This window comes from Poeciliopsis prolifica, unplaced genomic scaffold, assembly GCF_027474105.1.
Source record: "Poeciliopsis prolifica strain line A6 unplaced genomic scaffold, Auburn_PproV2 SCAFFOLD124, whole genome shotgun sequence".
In the NCBI taxonomy this organism is placed as follows: domain Eukaryota; kingdom Metazoa; phylum Chordata; class Actinopteri; order Cyprinodontiformes; family Poeciliidae; genus Poeciliopsis; species Poeciliopsis prolifica.
In genome coordinates this window covers 676962-696554 of record NW_026562499.1, presented here as the reverse complement: position 1 = coordinate 696554, position 19593 = coordinate 676962, and the positions used below count along the sequence as shown (strand labels likewise).

The 19593-nt window shown below is 44.1% G+C and overlaps 1 protein-coding gene across 1 annotated transcript in view; it reads right to left on the bottom strand.

Moving 5' to 3' along the window:
• LOC129355115 (melanopsin-A-like) overlaps positions 1-19593 on the bottom strand; it is a 56195-nt gene that overhangs the window by 4678 nt on the left and 31924 nt on the right. Inside the window, exons 3-6 of the mRNA XM_055024670.1 lie at positions 2082-2215; positions 700-903; positions 240-411; positions 5-160 (exon numbers count right to left, since the gene is read on the bottom strand). Of these exons, the coding sequence (XP_054880645.1) occupies positions 5-160; positions 240-411; positions 700-903; positions 2082-2215 (666 nt within the window). The remainder of the gene's footprint in view (positions 1-4; positions 161-239; positions 412-699; positions 904-2081; positions 2216-19593) is intronic.

The window sequence follows — 19593 nt, the reverse complement described above, 5'->3', positions numbered from 1 at the left end:
CTACCCTGCGAAGGCGGTGAGAGCGACGGCGGAGTACGGCGACCAGGACACGACGTACAGCAGGATGACGATCAGAGCGATCTTCGCCATCTTCCATTCATTCTGCAGTCGGTGGAAACTCTTCACTGCGTCCCGAGAGCTGCTGAGCTTCCCCACCGCCCTGCACACACACACACACACACACACGGTGGGTCGATGGGCCTCCAGCCCCACAGCACCTGAACAGAACCGGGACCGACCGGTTGGTGGAGCGGATGGCTCTGAAGATGAAGACATAGCAGTAGATGATGATGAAGAGTGGCAGGAAGAAGATGAAGATGAAGAGCAGCATGGTGTAGGCCCGCACCGAGGGGGTAAAGGTCATGTAGTCCCAGGTACAGGAGGTGAGGAGGCCTTCAGGTACGTAGGCACCTGGAGAGAGAGTCAGATGTGATTTCTGCTCAACCAGCATTTCAGGATCATTTTGATTCCAGAATCTTAATTATTTTATCTTTTCTTTGTTTTAGATATTAAAAATGTCCTCCACTTCCAGACTTAAATGTTGATTAGAAAATAAAGTTTATTCATCTTTCAGAATCAGATCTTTCATTATTTTGTCATTATCATCATATCACTGCAACAGGCCCAGTCGTCATGACGACGACGTCATCATCGTGATGATGACGTCATAGTCATGATGATGTCACCGCGCGTTCTCACTCCAGCCGAAGAACGGCGGAAGGCTCCAGCCCAGCGAATACGCCCACACTGCCAGCAGGATGAGGAGCGCCCGTTTCCGTGACAACACGCCGATGGAGGTCAGAGGGCGTGTGATGACGAAGTAACGGTCGATGGCGATCACCATCAGCGTGATCATGGAGCAGATCCCAAAGAGGGCGCCGCAGAAGGCGTACAGCTCACAGCCTGCAGGGGAGAAGAAGAATGACGGATCAGTCGGTTCTGGTTCTGGTTCCAACACGGAATCACAGTCTGGACAAACAGAACCAGACACATCTCTGGACTCAGTCAGACAGATGGACAGGTCAGATCAATCTTCCTGTTGGAAGAGATGATCTGAACGCAGCCGGAACCAGTCAGGAACCACTCAGAATCCAGTCAGGAACCAATCAGGAACCAATCAGGAACCAATCAGAATCCAGTCAGGAACCACTCAGGAACCAATCAGAATCCACTCAGGAACAATCAGGAACCAATCAGAATCCAGTCAGGAACCACTCAGGAACCAATCAGAATCCACTCAGGAACCACTCAGGAACCAATCAGAATCCAGTCAGGAACCACTCAGGAACCAATCAGAATCCAGTCAGGAACCACTCAGGAACCAATCAGAATCCAGTCAGGAACCAATCAGGAACCAATCAGAATCCACTCAGGAACCAATCAGGAACCAGTCAGGAACCAATCAGAATCCAGTCAGGAACCACTCAGGAACCAATCAGAATCCAGTCAGGAACCACTCAGGAACCAATCAGAATCCAGTCAGGAACCAATCAGGAACCACTCAGGAACCAATCAGAATCCAGTCAGGAACCAATCAGAATCCAGTCAGGAACCAATCAGGAACCAATCAGAATCCACTCAGGAACCAATCAGGAACCAGTCAGAATCCAGTCACGAACCGATCAGGAACCAGTTAGAATCCAGTCAGGAACCACTCAGGAACCAATCAGAATCCAGTCAAGAACCAATCAGGAACCAGTCAGAATCCAGTCAGGAACCAGTTAGAATCCAGTCAGGAACCAATCAGGAACCAATCAGAATCCAGTCAGGAACCAATCAGAATCCAGTCAGGAACCAATCAGGAACCAGTCAGGAACCAGTCAGAATCCAGTCAGGAACCAGTCAAGGGAAGCGGTTCCAGTTTGCCGCCCCCTGGTGTTCAGCCTCTGTAACTGCTCTTTAACAGCTCTCAGCTGTCGGTTCTGTAACCATGGCAGAAAATTTACTCTGAAAAATCCAGAAACAGTTTTTTAAATGACTGAAAAATGATCCGGAGTCATTTATGAGACATAAACTCCTCCAGCCTGTGGCGCCCCCTGCTGGATGAAGCCCCCCGCTCCTCAGCCGGTTGCCACGGTTACCTTTCTCTCCAAAGATCCACCTCTTTTTCATGCTGGTGGTGAAGAAGACGGGCGACTGGGTGATGCACATCAGCAGGTCGGTGACGGCCAGGTTGATGATGAACATGTTGGCCGGCGTCCGCAGGCTGCGGCTCCTGCAGGAGACAGAAATACCAGAAGTACTAAAAGTAACAATAAATAACACAACAAAACTAACAATTAATTAAAATGTGAAGCTAAAAAACGCATACATAAAGAAAAACTAAGATAACTAAAAAGAAATACATAAATGAATGAAAACTTAAATTAAAGCTGCAAGCAGCCTCGAACGGCCCTCGCAGCCAAGCGCCGCTCCGGCCTATTGCCACCGCGGGGTACGAGCAACCGCCGCCTCACGCCAGCCACCACAGAAGGTCTCACGCAGTTTTCAGCGCCTCCGCCCGCACCGCGGAAGCTGTTGCTCAGTTTCCATCAACGCTGCGCACGTGCTAAGACAGAAGTTGTTGCGCAGTTTCCGCGCCCGTCCACCAGGCGGTACGCATCTATGCGTTCGGCGGCTATCCTTCAAGATGCAAAAAAATGTGGTATAGATTCATTGGTTTAGCGAGGAAATACAGCTGGCGGATTAATGTAGGGGCGCAGTGGAGCCAAAATACATTTCAACGCTGTTTTGCTCCTTAGAGGTCAACAAAGGTCATACGTTTTCAATTTGGCGCCAGTCCGATGATCCACGTGTCATTTAGAGCCGATCATATGCACGTGGCGAAGTAATGCATTTCGTCATTTCTACACCCCAATGCGGTTCGGTCAGCAGCCAGCATTCATAGAGTTCATCATGTTATCGTTTTTAGTCAGTATTCACATGATGAAACCCATATAAATTATAGAATAACAGTAAAACATACAGCAGAAAAAACATGTGACTGCCTCTTAAAAGTGGGCGGGGCTACAGTGAGGTCATCAAGTGACCATGGAAATGTGTTCAGGGCTGTTCTCTAGAAAGACAGAGGAAGTGTGATGATGCAGCTGTGATCTTGCATTTGGAAGTCATTTAATGTTGATGTTTCATGGTAAATAGTGAAAGTTTTACACTAAGCCACACCCACATGCTTGATGTTAACTACAACTGAGATGTAAATGCAGTGCAACTTTAACGTTATCGTGAAATGAGTCAGGAAAATGGTGAAGGTTAAGATGTATCAGTTTAATAAACCGCACTGTTCAGTAATAAACCAAGGGCAATGCACAATAACAGAGCACAGTTAACTTTCAGCACTTTAGAACAATAGCACAGACTGAATCCCATCCATTAATTAGGTATTAATCACAGGAAGTGCTGCAACTAAATATTACAACCCCAATGGATCTGTAAAAAGATACTTAGCATTTTCTCAGAGCTCTTTCAAACGACATTTTAAACATCTTCTATACATAATAACGAACAACTCTGAATGTATGAAACTGGATGTATCAAACACACTATTCAGTTTATTGAATTAGTCAAGCGCTTCGTTAGCATTAAAAACGTTGCAGGCCTCAGGCATTGGGTTAGCATCCTCCTCAGAATAACTGTTCCAAACATGACGGCTTCCAGAACCAGCAGGAAGGAATAAATGACTCACCGCACCGCGAGTTACGACTGTTTAAACTAACAGCAATGGGCTCTTTGCACCTGCCGCGCTGACGTCACAACTGTATACCCGAATGCGGCTCTTTTTTCCACTTTCAGAAACTATGACTGCTATAAAAGACAAAGTTGTACTTAAAACACAAATAAAACAATACTATGTACTTTGTTTAAGTTTTCATGGATTTCCAAGCCATCCTCAATTAAGACAGCTTGTAAATATTCGTTGCTACAAGTTAAAGCTACCACTTGAAGCTAACGCCGTACACACCGCTCTAAACACTGTCTTAATGAGCCATTCACAACAAGCATGCAAAAGTAATAAAACGAAATAACACAGAAATCTTAAGCAACACGGCCATATTTTTCTAAAAGTAATAACTCTGAATCTGAACAGTCAGCTGAACTAGAACTCCGATACCAGAGTAAGCTCTGTGCTCGTTTTTCTTCGTCATACTTCAAGCAAAAAGTCTGAACTGTAATCTGCCCCCCCACCCCCTCCCCGCTGCTTTATTGTCGTTAACAATAAACACACGTAATATGCTTGAAAATAAGGCACAAACAGTGTCCGTTAGAATGGCAGAGAAATCTTTAGATAATTAAATAGCAGATTTTTACTAGAAAGCTAGCAGGCTTGTGCTAGCAGTTTAAAGAAAATAAAACTCACCTTCATATCTGTGAATGTATAACGAGGCGAACATCTTAAAACCTTTCTTTGCCTTACTTGTTGGGGTTTCGGATCGATGTACATTATTAATTGTTACCTTGGAAAAACATTTCAGCCGTGTTTCCCGAACGTGTAAGCTGAGGTGCAAAGAGCCCATTAAACTTCTCCAACTCCAGTCCAACAGAGCCTTCTTGCTCCAAAGCGTGGTTCGTATTTGCAACTCCAAAATCCAAGCAAAATGTTGAGCGTAGTCCAGTTCTGTGGCTCCAAAAAGCAAGCAAAATGTTCAGGAAAACTTTGCAGCTCCAGCTGTCGCCGGCTGACTGTTATTACGTAGCGTCGATCTGTTTTCTCATTGATGGAGTACCACTGCCTCCTGCTGTCGCAATACTGGTATTGCACTAGCAGTACCAGTATTTCTCCACAAGGTGCCAGTGGTACTCCATCAACACTGACCCCAGTGTGTTCTTACTTCGCTGTGTCATAAGTTTTGCTGAATGACTTTGTTTGTATTATTTCTAGCAAAAATGAATGAATGTTTGTAATTTAACCCACAAAATAAACTTATATATATAAAAAGTTATAATAATGTATATTTAAATAATTAATAACAACATAACCTATGGGCTGCTGTTTTCTAGGGGGCGCTATAGAGAAATTAGGCCACGCCCTACAAATATTGTGATGGATTCCAGTCGGGGAGTGGATAAATATTCATCCTTGTGAGTTTGCAGCAGCTGAGCCTGAAAATGTGGTATTGAGAGCCAAACGTATGGCGATGGCGTTACAGGTAACTTCGCCACGCCGCCATGCCCACCTGCTCTATCGTAGCTGGTCGGGGTTGGAATCCTCAATACACCAACATGTCTTCGGTGTCTGGGCACAGTTTCATGTTGATGAGGTCAAAGGGGCGGATAGCGAACGTTCACAGTAAAACATTACATTCCTGTTCTCAGGGGGCGTGGCCTAAGTGATGTCATCATTCGACCATAGGGTAATGTAGGAGACCTGATGATGATCAATCACAGAACTTTGGTGCCTCTGTGAGTTTCTGTGTAGGGAGATATAGCAGTTTGTTTTTATGGCGAGTAGGTGAACTTTGACCCCTGCTAACCCCCCTTCAGCATACTCAAAAACTCACCGTTTAGATAACTTTAGATGAGACATGCCTTATGAACAGACTGACCGAGTTTGAAGCCGATCAATCGAAATCCTAGGAGGAGATAGATCAAATACGAAGGCTGTAAACGGCAAAAATGGGGTCAAAAACCGAACTTGAATCCAAAATGGCTGACTTCCTGTGGGGTTTAGACCATGGCTCCAAGAGACTTTTTTTTACGTCCTGACAAGGTACACATGTGTACAAAGTTTCGTATTTGTAGGTTAAAGCATGGCTTGGGGCTGATCATTTAAAGTTTCTAGGGGGCGCTATAGAGAAATTAGGCTACGCCCACCAAATATTGTGATGGATTCCTGTTGGGGAGTGGATGAGGGTCCATCCTTATGAGTTTGCAGCAGCTGGGCCCGAAAATGTGGAATTGAGAGCCAAACGTATGGCGATGGCGTTACAGGTCACTTCGCCACGCTACCACGCCCACCTGCTCCATCGAAGCTGGTCGGGGTTGGAATCCTCAATACACCAACATGTTTTCTGTGTCTGGGCACAGTTTCATGTTGATGAGGTCAAAGGGGTCAGATAGCGACAGTTCACAGTAAAACATTACACTTCCTGTTGTCAGGGGGCGTGGCCTAAGTGATGTCATCATTCGACCATAGGGTATTGTAGAAGACCCGATGATGATCAATCACAGAAACTTTGATGCTTCTGTGAGTTTCTGTGTAAGAGATATAGCAGTTTATTTTTTTATGGCGAGTAGGTGAACTTTAACCCCTGCTAACCCCCCTTCAGCATACTCAAAAAACTCACCGTTTAGATAACTTTAGACGGGACATGCCTTATGAACAGACTGACCGAGTTTGAAGTCGATCAATCAAAATCCCTAGGAGGAGATAGATCAAATACAAAGGCTGTAAACGGCAAAAATCGGCAAAAATGGGGTCAAAATGGGAACTTCAATCAAAAATGGCTGACTTCCTGTGATACTTGCACTATGACATTAATTGTAAATTTTGAGCGTCTTGGGGAGTTCTACAAGTGTACCAAATTTCATGTGTCTACGATAAAGTAAGTGAATAGCAGAGGGTAAAAAAGGGTGTTTTTCCAATTTCTAGGTGGCGCCGTAGAGACATTTCTATTGCAATTTTTGCTACGACTTTAAAATACGTAAATTTTAAACAGGTTTAAGGCCTCCGCCAAGTTTGGTGAGTTTTTGAATATGATAAAGCCCCCAAAAAGCCAATTCATTTGGGTGGAAGAATAATAATAATAATTAAAGCTGCAAGCAGCCTCGAGCGGCCCTCGCAGCCAAGCGCCGCTCCGGCCTATTGCCACCGCAGGGTACTAGCAACCGCCGCCCGACGCCAGCCACCACAGATACTCTCAGCAGTTTTCAGCACCTCCGCCCGCACCGCGGAAACTGTTGCTTCGTTTCCATCAACGCTCCCCACGTTCTAACACAGAAATTGTTGCGCGGTTTCCGCGCCCGTCCACCAGGCGGTACGCATCGATGCGTTCGGCGGCACTTCCTGACGACGCACAAAAAATGTGGTGCAGATTCGTTGATATAGCGAGGAGATATAGCTGGCGTATTAATGTAGTTGGCGCAGTGGAGTCAAAATACATTTCAATGTTGTTGGGGTGTTTAGAGGTCAACAAAGGTCATACATATCCAATTTGGCGCCAGTCGGATGATCAACGTATCATTTAGAGCCTATCATATGCACATGGTGAAGAACTGCAGTTCGCCATTTCTACACCCCAATGCGGTTTGGTCAGCAGCCAGCATTCACAGAGTTCATCATCTTGTTTTTAAGTCAGTATTCACATGATGAAACCCATATATATGATAGAATAACAGTAAAACTCACAGGAGAAAAAACTGGTGATTGCCTTTGAAAAGTGGGCGGGGCTAGGGTGATTTCATCAATTGACCATGGAAATGTGTTCAGGATTGTTCAATAGAGAAACACAGGAAGTGTGATGCAGCTGTGATCTTGCATTTGGAAGTTTTTTAATGTTTATGTTTCATGGCAAATAGTGAAAGTTTTACACTAAGCCACACCCACATGCTTTGATGTTAACTGCAACTGAAATGCAGTGCAACTTTAACATTTTCCTAAAATGAGTCAGGAAAATGGTAAAGGTTAAGATGTATCAGTTTAATAAACCCTTCTGATCAGTAATAAACCAAGGGCAATGCACATTCAGAGAGCACAGTTAACTTTCAGTACATTAGAACAAAAGCACAGGTTTAATCTCTCTCAATAATTAGGTATTAATCACAGCAAGTGGTCCAAGTAAATATTACAACCCCAATGTATCAGTCTTAAGAACTCAGAACGTTGTAAGATTGTCGCTCTCAACAATCGTAACCGATCATCCTGTAGTGTGTGGTGTGTTACGACCGATCGGGTCCAGTCGGTGGAACATCGGGACCGCTTTGATCTAAAATCGGGGATATTGACTGTCTTTAATCATCTTTGCTCATTCATCCAATCTCTGTGGTGTTCCTCCGACTTTTTTTTATCTTTTAATGAAAGATAATTATAAAATTATTGCACAGAGTACATCTGGTTGAGAAGCACATTCCAATCTTTGGTAGAAATGGCGCATTTGATTTTATTCTGCAGTCATAATACAATTTTAAACAATATAATAAGTTTCAATGAAAGGAGCTGGAATAGGCTACGTTAAGCTTTCGCGGTCAGTTGGGGAGAAAGGATAACTCCCATTTGATTTTCTAAAAACATTGAAAACAGTATTTTTTATGAAAAAAAAAAACTCACCTCCATGTTGCGATGCAACAAATATAATCCTTGCTTACGATATCTCCAGTTCTTAATCCAAGGCTTTGATTTTGGTTATGTCTTTTTTGGGTTAAAATAAGTCCGCAAACTAAAGTTACCACTTCAACGTCGTTGTCCATGTTTGTTTGTTTACTCCAAATTCAGCTGTGGTAGTGCAGAATTTTAATTTGAAGGTATTTCGTAGCTGGTATTAGAATGTGTTCGAGTGAAACCTCACACTCTTAGAACGAACCCGTTACACCTACGATTTTAAATAGGCTAGTGTGTGTTCTCTCACGTTTTCAGAATTGGCCGACTTTTCTAAAATCGTGTAGTGTGAACTGAGCTTCACTCACCGCATCTCCAGTTACCACTTTTAAGACGAACGGCAATAAAACTCCTCTCCAACAGACAGTTCCGGCTCATGAGCGTCATTCGGGTCTGCAGCTCCAAAACCGAAGCAAACGTTAGCGTGGTCCGGTTCTGTGGCTCCATAAACCAGGCATAATGTTCAGGAAAACTTAGCTGCTCCAACAGTTTAGCAAAAAAAATGTACAGTCCACAGCGTAATGCGCCGAAACTCAACCATGTACGATCTCCTGCCGACTGCCAGTACTTACAGTAAGTATTAGCACAGCTACAGTACGTGCAGTCCTTCTCAACCAATCAAATTGCTTAAATTTGTTTTTGCCCTTGACTGGCCATTAAGGCAGAGACGAGGGAAATGATGCATTTACTTGCGGTAGGAAATAACAGTCATTAACAAAACGCTACATTTACTCCGTGTTTTAAGCCAACAAAAATTATCTTAGGGCTTACATATAACATTTCAGGTTAAATGTAATTGCTGTCCTTTTGGAAATCTCACGGCAGACGCGCTGGAAACGTTTTCACGGCCGTCAGAAAAAACCAAACTTGATTTGTTTTCTCATTGATGGAGTACCAGTGACTCCTGCTGGCGCAATAATGGTATTGCAGCCAGTAGCCACCAGGGGCCAGTCGTACTCCATCAACACTGACCAGAATGTGTTACTCAGCGGAGCTGAGTAACACAATAAAGGTTTTGCTGAATGACGATGTTTGTATTATTTCTAGCCAAAATTAATGAATGTTTTTACTCTAACCCACAAAACAAAATTATAAAAAAAAAATAAAACTTTAAAAATAAAATTGAGAGCCAAACGTATGGCAATGGCGTTACAGGTCACTTCGCCACGCCGCCACGCCCACCTGCTCCATCGAAGCTGGTCGGGGTTGGAATCCTCAATACACCAACATGTCTTCTGTGACTGGGCACAGTTTCATGTTGATGAGGTCAAAGGGTCAGATAGCGACCATTGACAGTAAAACATGACACTTCCTGTTCTCAGGGGGCGTGGCCTAAGTGATGTCATCATTTGACCATAGGGTATTGTAGTAGACCCGATGATGATCAACAACAGTAATTTTGGTACCTGTGTGTGTTTCTGTGTAGGAGATATAACAGTTATTTTTTTACGGCGAGTAGGTGAACTTTGACCCTGCTAACCCCCCTTCAGCATACTCAAAAACTCACCGTTTAGATAACTTTAGATGAGACATGCCTTATGAACAGACTGACCGAGTTTGAAGCCGATCAATCGAAATCCCTAGGAGGAGATAGATCAAATATGAAGGCTGTAAACGGCAAAAATGGGGTCAAAAACCGAACTTGAATCCAAAATGGCTGACTTCCTGTGGGGTTTAGACCATGGCTCCAAGAGACTTTTTTGTACGTCCTGACAAGGTACACATGTGTACAAAGTTTCGTATTTGTAGGTTAAAGCATGGCTTGGGGCTGATCATTTAAAGTTTTCTAGGGGGCGCTATAGAGAAATTAGGCTACGCCCACCAAATATTGTGATGGATTCCTGTTGGGGGAGTGGATGAGGGTCCATCCTTATGAGTTTGCAGCAGCTGGGCCCGAAAATGTGGAATTGAGAGCCAAACGTATGGCGATGGCGTTACAGGTGACTTCGCCACGCCACCACGCCCACCTGCTCCATCGAAGCTGGTCGGGGTTGGAATCCTCAATACACCAACATGTTCTCTGTGTCTGGGCACAGTTTCATGTTGATGTGGTCAAAGGGGTCAGATAGCGACAGTTCACAGTAAAACATTACACTTCCTGTTCTCAGGGGGCGTGGCCTAAGTGATGTCATCATTCGACCATAGGGTATTGTAGGACACCCGATGATGATCAATCACAGAAACTTTGATGCTTCTGTGAGTTTCTGTGTAAGAGATATAGCAGTTTATTTTTTTATGGCGAGTAGGTGAACTTTGACCCCTGCTAACCCCCCTTCAGCATACTCAAAACTCACCGTTTAGATAACTTTAGATGGGACATGCCTTATGAACAGACTGACCGAGTTTGAAGTCGATCAATCAAAATCCCTAGGAGGAGATAGATCAAATACAAAGGCTGTAAACGGCAAAAATCGGCAAAAATGGGGTCAAAATGGGAACTTCAATCAAAAATGGCTGACTTCCTGTGATACTTGCACTATGACATTAATTGTAAATTTTGAGCGTCTTGGGGAGTTCTACAAGTGTACCAAATTTCATGTGTCTACGATAAAGTAAGTGAATAGCAGAGGGTAAAAAAGGGTGTTTTTCCAATTTCTAGGTGGCGCCGTAGAGACATTTCTGTTGCAATTTTTGCTACGACTTTAAAATACGTAAATTTTAAACAGGCTTAAGGCCTCCGCCAAGTTTGGTGAGTTTTTGAATATGATAAAGCCCCCAAAAAGCCAATTCATTTGGGTGGAAGAATAATAATAATAATTAAAGCTGCAAGCAGCCTCGAACGGCCCTCGCAGCCAAGCGCCGCTCCGGCCTATTGCCACCGCGGGGTACGAGCAACCGCTGCCTCACGCCAGCCACCACAGAAGCTCTCACGCAGTTTTCAGTGCCTCCGCCCGCACCACGGAAGCAGTTGCTCAGTTTCCATCAACGCTGCGCACGTGCTAAGACAGAAGTTGTTGCGCAGTTTCCGCGCCCGTCCACCAGGCGGTACGCATCTATGCGTTCGGCGGCTATCCTTCAAGATGCAAAAAAATGTGGTATAGATTCATTGGTTTAGCGAGGAAATACAGCTGGCGGATTAATGTAGGGGCGCAGTGGAGTCAAAATACATTTCAATGCTGTTTTGCTCTTTAGAGGTCAACAAAGGTCATACGTTTTCAATTTGGCGCCAGTCCGATGATCCACGTGTCATTTAGAGCCGATCATATGCACGTGGCGAAGTAATGCATTTCGTCATTTCTACACCCCAATGCGGTTCGGTCAGCAGCCAGCATTCATAGAGTTAATCATGTTATCGTTTTTAGTCAGTATTCACATGATGAAACCCATATAAATTATAGAATAACAGTAAAACATACAGCAGAAAAAACATGTGACTGCCTCTTAAAAGTGGGCGGGGCTACAGTGAGGTCATCAAGTGACCATGGAAATGTGTTCAGGGCTGTTCTCTAGAAAGACAGAGGAAGTGTGATGATGCAGCTGTGATCTTGCATTTGGAAGTCATTTAATGTTGATGTTTCATGGTAAATAGTGAAAGTTTTACACTAAGCCACACCCACATGCTTGATGTTAACTACAACTGACATCTAAATGCAGTGCAACTTTAACGTTATCGTAAAGTGAGTTAGGAAAATGGTGAAGGTTAAGATGTATCAGTTTAATAAACCGCACTGTTCAGTAATAAACCAAGGGCAATGCACAATAACAGAGCACAGTTAACTTTCAGCACTTTAGAACAATAGCACAGACTGAATCCTATCCATTAATTAGGTATTAATCACAGGAAGTGCTGCAACTAATATTACAACCCCAATGGATCTGTAAAAAGATAGTTAGCATTTTCTCAGAGCTCTTTCAAACGACATTTTAAACATCTTCTATACATAATAACAAACAACTCTGAATGTATGAAACTGGATGTATCAAACACACTATTCAGTTTATTGAATTAGTAAAGCGCTTCGTTAGCATTAAAAACGTTGCAGGCCTCAGGCATTGGGTTAGCATCCTCCTCAGAATAACTGTTCCAAACATGACGGCTTCCAGAACCAGCAGGAAGGAATAAATTACTCATCGCACCGCGAGTTACGACTGTTTAAACGAACACCAATGGGCTCATTGCACCTGCCGCGCTGACGTCACAACTGTATACCCGAATGCGGCTCTTTTTTCCACTTTCAGAAACTATGACTGCTATAAAAGACAAAGTCGTACTTAAGACACAAATAAAACAATACTATGTACTTTGTTTAAGTTTTCATGGATTTCCAAGCCATCCTCAATTAAGACAGCTTGTAAATATTCGTTGCTACAAGTTAAAGCTACCACTTGAAGCTAACATCGTACACACCGCTCTAAACACCGTCTTAATGAGCCATTCACAACAAGCATGCAAAAGTAATAAAACGAAATAACACAGAAACCTTAAGCAACACGGCCATATTTTTCTAAAGTAATAACTGAATCTGAACAGTCAGCTGAACTAGAACTCCGATACCAGAGTAAGCTCTGTGCTCGTTTTTCTTCGTCATAATTCAAGCAAAAAGTCTGAACTGTAATCTGCCCTCCCCCTCCCTGCTGCGTTTATTGTCGTTAACAATAAACACACGTAATATGCTTGAAAATAAGGCACAAACAGTGTCCGTTAGAATGGCTGAGAAATCTTTAGATAATTAAATAGCAGATTTTTACTAGAAAGCTAGCAGGCTTGTGCTAGCAGTTTAAAGAAAATAACTCACCTTCATATCTGTGAATGTAAAGAGGCGAACATCTTAAAACCTTTCTTTGCCTTACTTGTTGGGGTTTCGGATCGATGTACATTATTAATTGTTACCTTGGAAAAACATTTCAGCCGTGTTTCCCGAACGTGTAAGCTGAGGTGCAAAGAGCCCATTAAACTTCTCCAACTCCGGTCCAACAGAGCCTTCTTGCTCCAAAGCGTGGTTCGTATTTGCAACTCCAAAATCCAAGCAAAATGTTGAGCGTAGTCCAGTTCTGTGGCTCCAAAAAGCAAACAAAATGTTCAGGAAAACTTTGCAGCTCCAGCTGTCGCCGGCTGACTGTTATTACGTAGCGTCGATCTGTTTTCTCATTGATGGAGTACCACTGCCTCCTGCTGTCGCAATACTGGTATTGCACTAGCAGTACCAGTTTTCTCCACAAGGTGCCAGTGGTACTCCATCAACACTGACCCCAGTGTGTTCTTACTTCGCTGTGTCATATGTTTTGCTGAATGACTTTGTTTCAGCAAAAATGAATGAATGTTTGTACTTTAACCCACAAAATAAACTTATATATATATAAAAAGTTATAATAATGTATATTTAAATAATTAATAACAACATAACCTATGGGCTGCTGTTTTCTAGGGGGCGCTATAGAGAAATTAGGCCACGCCCTACAAATATTGTGATGGATTCCAGTCGGGGAGTGGATAAATATTCCTTGTGAGTTTGCAGCAGCTGAGCCCGAAAATGTGGTATTGAGAGCCAAACGTATGGCGATGGCGTTACAGGTAACTTCGCCACGCCGCCATGCCCACCTGCTCTATCGTAGCTGGTCGGGGTTGGAATCCTCAATACACCAACATGTCTTCGGTGTCTGGGCACAGTTTCATGTTGATGAGGTCAAAAGGGTCGGATAGCGAACGTTCACAGTAAAACATTACACTTCCTGTTCTCAGGGGGCGTGGCCTAAGTGATGTCATCATTCGACCATAGGGTAATGTAGGAGACCCGATGATGATCAATCACAGAAACTTTGGTGCCTCTGTGAGTTTCTGTGTAGGAGATATAGCAGTTTATGTTTTTATGGCGAGTAGGTGAACTTTGACCCCTGCTAACCCCCCTTCAGCATACTCAAAAACTCACCGTTTAGATAACTTTAGATGGGACATGCCTTATGAACAGACTGACTGAGTTTGAAGCCGATCAATCGAAATCCCTAGGAGGAGATAGATCAAATATGAAGGCTGTAAACGGCAAAAATGGGGTCAAAAACCGAACTTGAATCCAAAATGGCGGACTTCCTGTGGGGTTTAGACCATGGCTCCAAGAGACTTTTTTGTACGTCCTGACAAGGTACACACGTGTACAAAGTTTCGTATTTGTAGGTTAAAGCATGGCTTGGGGCTGATCATTTAAAGTTTTCTAGGGGGCGCTATAGAGAAATTAGGCTACGCCCACCAAATATTGTGATGGATTCCTGTTGGGGAGTGGATGAGGGTCCATCCTTATGAGTTTGCAGCAGCTGGGCCCGAAAATGTGGAATTGAGAGCCAAACGTATGGTGATGGCGTTACAGGTGACTTCGCCACGCCACCACGCCCACCTGCTCCATCGAAGCTGGTCGGGGTTGGAATCCTCAATACACCAACATGTTCTCTGTGTCTGGGCACAGTTTCATGTTGATGAGGTCAAAGGGGTCAGATAGCGACAGTTCACAGTAAAACATTACACTTCCTGTTCTCAGGGGGCGTGGCCTAAGTGATGTCATCATTCGACCATAGGGTATTGCAGAAGACCCGATGATGATCAATCACAGAAACTTTGATGCTTCTGTGAGTTTCTGTGTAAGAGATATAGCAGTTTATTTTTTTACGGCGAGTAGGTGAACTTTGACCCCTGCTAACCCCCCTTCAGCATACTCAAAAACTCACCGTTTAGATAACTTTAGATGGACATGCCTTATGAACAGACTGACCGAGTTTGAAGTCGATCAATCAAAATCCCTAGGAGGAGATAGATCAAATACAAAGGCTGTAAAAGGCAAAAATCGGCAAAAATGGGGTCAAAATGGGAACTTCAATCAAAAATGGCTGACTTCCTGTGATACTTGCACTATGACATTAATTGTAAATTTTGAGCGTCTTGGGGAGTTCTACAAGTGTACAAATTTCATGTGTCTATGATAAAGTAAGTGAATAGCAGAGGGTAAAAAAGGGTGTTTTTCCAATTTCTAGGTGGCGCCGTAGAGACATTTCTGTTGCAATTTTTGCTACGACTTTAAAATACGTAAATTTTAAACAGGCTTAAGGCCTCCGCCAAGTTTGGTGAGTTTTTGAATATGATAAAGCCCCCAAAAAGCCAATTCATTTGGGTGGAAGAATAATAATAATAATAATTAAAGCTGCAAGCAGCCTCGAACGGCCCTCGCAGCCAAGCGCCGCTCCGGCCTATTGCCACCGCGGGGTATGAGCAACCGCCGCCTCACGCCAGCCACCACAGAAGCTCTCACGCAGTTTTCAGCGCCTCCGCCGCACCGCGGAAGCTGTTGCTCAGTTTAAACTTCTCCAACTCCGGTCCAACAGAGCCTTCTTGCTCAAAAGCGTGGTTTGGATTTGCAACTCCAAAATCCAAGCAAAATGTTGAGCGTAGTCCAGTTCTGTGGCTCCAAAAAGCAGGCAAAATGTTCAGGAAAACTTCGCAGCTCCAGCTGTCGCCGGCTGACTGTTATTACGTAGCGTCGATCTGTTTTCTCATTGATGGAGTACCACTGCCTCCTGCTGGGGCAATACTGGTATTGCACTAGCAGTACCAGTATTTCTCCACAAGGTGCCAGTAGTACTCCATCAACACTGACCCCAGTGTGTTCTTACTTCGCTGTCATAAGTTTTGCTGAATGACTTTGTTTGTATTATTTCTAGCAAAAATGAATGAATGTTTGTACTTTAACCCACAAAATAAACTTATATATATATAAAAGTTATAATAATGTATATTTAAATAATTAATAACAACATAACCTATGGGCTGCTGTTTTCTAGGGGGCGCTATAGAGAAATTAGGCCACGCCCACCAAATATTGTGATGGATTCCTGTCGGGGAGTTGATGGGAATCCATCCTTGTGAGTTTGGAGCAGGTGGGCCCAGAAATGTGGAATTGAGAGCCAAACGTATGGCGATGGCGTTACAGGTCACTTCGCCACGCCGCCACGCCCACCTGCTCCATCGTAGCTGGTCGGGGTTGAAATCCTCAACACACCAACATGTCTTCTGTGTCTGGGCACAGTTTCATGTTGATGAGGTCAAAGGGGTGAGATAGCGACCGTTCAGAGTAAAACATGACACTTCCTTTTCTCAGGGGCGTGGCCTAAGTGATGTCATCATTCGACCATAGGGTATTGTAGGACACCCGATGATGATCAATCACAGAAAGTCTGGTGCCTCTGTGAGTTTCTGTGTAGGAGATATAGCAGTTTATTTTTTTACGGCGAGTAGGTGAACTTTGACCCCTGCTAACCCCCTTCAGCATTCTCAAAAACTCACCGTTTTGATAACTTTAGATGGGACATGCCTTATGAGCAGACTGACCGAGTTTGAAGCCGATCAATCGAAATCCCTAGGAGGAGTTCGATCAAATAGGAAGGCTGTAAACGGCAAAAATGGGATCAAAATTTGAACTTCAATCTAAAATGGCTGACTTCCTCTGGGGTTTAGACCGTGGCTCCAAGAGACTTTTTTGTAAGTCCTGACATGGTACACACGTGTACAAAGTTTCGTAGTTGTAGGTTAAAGCATGGCTTGGGGCTAATCATTGAAAATTTTCTAGGGGGCGCTATAGAGAAATTAGGCCACACCCTGCAAATATTGTGATGGATTCCTGTCGGGGAGTGGATGAAGATCCATCTTTGTGAGTTTGGAGCAGCTGCGCCCAAAAATGTGGAATTGAGAGCCAAACGTATGGCTATGGCGTTACGGGTCACTTCGCCACGCCGCCACGCCCAGCTGCTCCATCGAAGCTGGTCGGGGTTGGAATCCTCAACACACCAACATGTTTTCTGTGTCTGGGCACAGTTTCATGTTGATGAGGTCAAAGGGGTCAGATAGCGACAGTTCACAGTAAAACATGACACTTCCTGTTCTCAGGGGGCGTGGCCTAAGTGATGTCATCATTCGACCATATGGTATTGTAGGGCAGCGGATGATGATCAATCACAGTAACTTTGGTGCCTCTGTGAGTTTCTTTGTAGGAGATATAGCAGTTTATTTATTTACGGCGAGTAGGTGAACTTTGACCCCTGCTAACCCCCCTTCAGCATACTCAAAAACTCACCGTTTTGATAACTTTAGATGGGACATGCCTTATGAACAGACTGACCGAGTTTGAAGCCGGTCAATGGAAATCCCTAGGAGGAGTTCGATCAAATACGGAGGCTGTAAACGGCAAAAATGGGCTCAAAATTGGACCTTCAATCCAAAATGGCCGACTTCCTGTGATACTTGCACTATGACATTAATTGTAAATTTTGAGCATCTTGGGGAGCTCTACAAGTGTACCAAATTTCATGTCTCTACGATGAAGAAAGTGAATAGCAAAGGGTCCTTTGAAAATTTCTAGGTGGCGCTATTGAGCCATTTCTTATGGGATTTTTGCGATGACCTTAAAATACAAAATTTGAAACTCCCTTTACGGGTCTGCCAAGTTTGGTGAGTTTTTGAATATGATAAAGCCCCCAAAAAGCCAATTCATTTGGGTGGAAGAATAATAATAATAAATAAGAAACAGTACAGAAACAATAGGCCTTCGCAGCGCTTAGCTGCTCGGGCCTAATTAAAGCTGCAAGCAGCCTCGAACGGCCCTCGCAGCCAAGCGCCGCTCCGGCCTATTGCCACCGCGGGGTACGAGCAACCGCCGCCTCACGCCAGCCACCACAGAAGCTCTCACGTAGTTTTCAGCGCCTCCGCCGCACCGCGGAAGCTGTTGCTCAGTTTAAACTTCTCCAACTCCGGTCCAACAGAGCCTTCTTGCTCAAAAGCGTGGTTCGGATTTGCAACTCCAAAATCCAAGCAAAATGTTGAGCGTAGTCCAGTTCTGTGGCTCCAAAAAGCAGGCAAAATGTTCAGGAAAACTTCGCAGCTCCAGCTGTCGCCGGCTGACTGTTATCACGTAGCGTCAATCTGTTTTCTCATTGATGGAGTACCACTGCCTCCTGCTGGTGCAATACTGGTATTGCACCAGCAGTACCAGTATTTTGTCACAAGGGGCCAGTAGTACTCCATCAACACTGATCCCAGTGTGTTTTTACCTCGCTGTTTCATATGTTTGCTGAATGACTTTTTTTGTATTATTTCTAGCAAAAATGAATGAATGTTTGTACTTTAACCCACAAAATAAACATATATATATAAAAAGTTATAATAATGTATATTTAAATAATTAATAAACAACATAACCTATGGGCTGCTGTTTTCTAGGGGGCGCTATAGAGAAATTAGGCCACGCCCTACAAATATTGTGATGGATTCCGTAAGGGAGTGTATTAGGATCCATCCTTGTGAGTTTGGAGCAGCTGGGCTCGAAAATGTGGAATTCAGAGCCAAACGTATGGCGATGGCGTTACAGGTCACTTTGCCACGCCGCCACGCCCACCTGCTCCATCGTAGCTGGTCGGAATTAGAATCCTAAACACACCAACATGTCTTCTGTGTCTGGGCACAGTTTCATGTTGATGAGGTCAAAGGGGTCAGATAGCGACCATTGACAGTAAAACATTACACTTCCTGTTCTCAGGGGGCGTGGCCTAAGTGATGTCATCATTCGACCATAGGGTATTGTCAGGCAGCCGATGATGATCAATCACAGTAACTTTGGTGCCTCTGAGTTTCTGTGTAGGAGATATAGCAGTTTATGTTTTTATGGCGTGTAGGTGAACTTTGACCCCTGCTAACCCCCTTCAGCATTCTCAAAAACTCACCGTTTTGATAACTTTAGATGGGACATGCCTTATGAACAGACTGACCGAGTTTCAAGCCGATCAATCGAAATCCCTAGGAGGAGTTCGATCAAATACCAAGGCTGTAAATGGCAAAAATGGGGTCAAAATTTGAACTTCAATCTAAAATGGCCGACTTCCTGTGGGGTTTAGACCATGGCTCCAAGAGACTTTTTTGTAAGTCCTGACATGGTACACATGTGTACAAGTTTCGTAATTGTAGGTTAAAGCATGGCTTGGGGCTGATCATTTAAAGTTTTCTAGGGGGCGCTATAGAGAAATTAGGCCACGCCCACCAAATATTGTGATGGATTCCTGTCGGTGAGTTTATTAGGATCCATCCTTGTGAGTTTGCAGCAGCTGGGCCCGAAAATGTGGAATTTAGAGCCAAACGTATGGCGATGGCGTTACAGGTCACTTCGCCACGCCGCCACGCCCACCTTCTCCATCGAAGCTGGTCGGGGTTGGAATCCTCAATACACCAACATGTCTTCGGTGACTGGGCACAGTTTCATGTTGATGAGGTCAAAGGGGTCAGATAGCGACCATCCACAGTAAAACATTACACTTCCTGT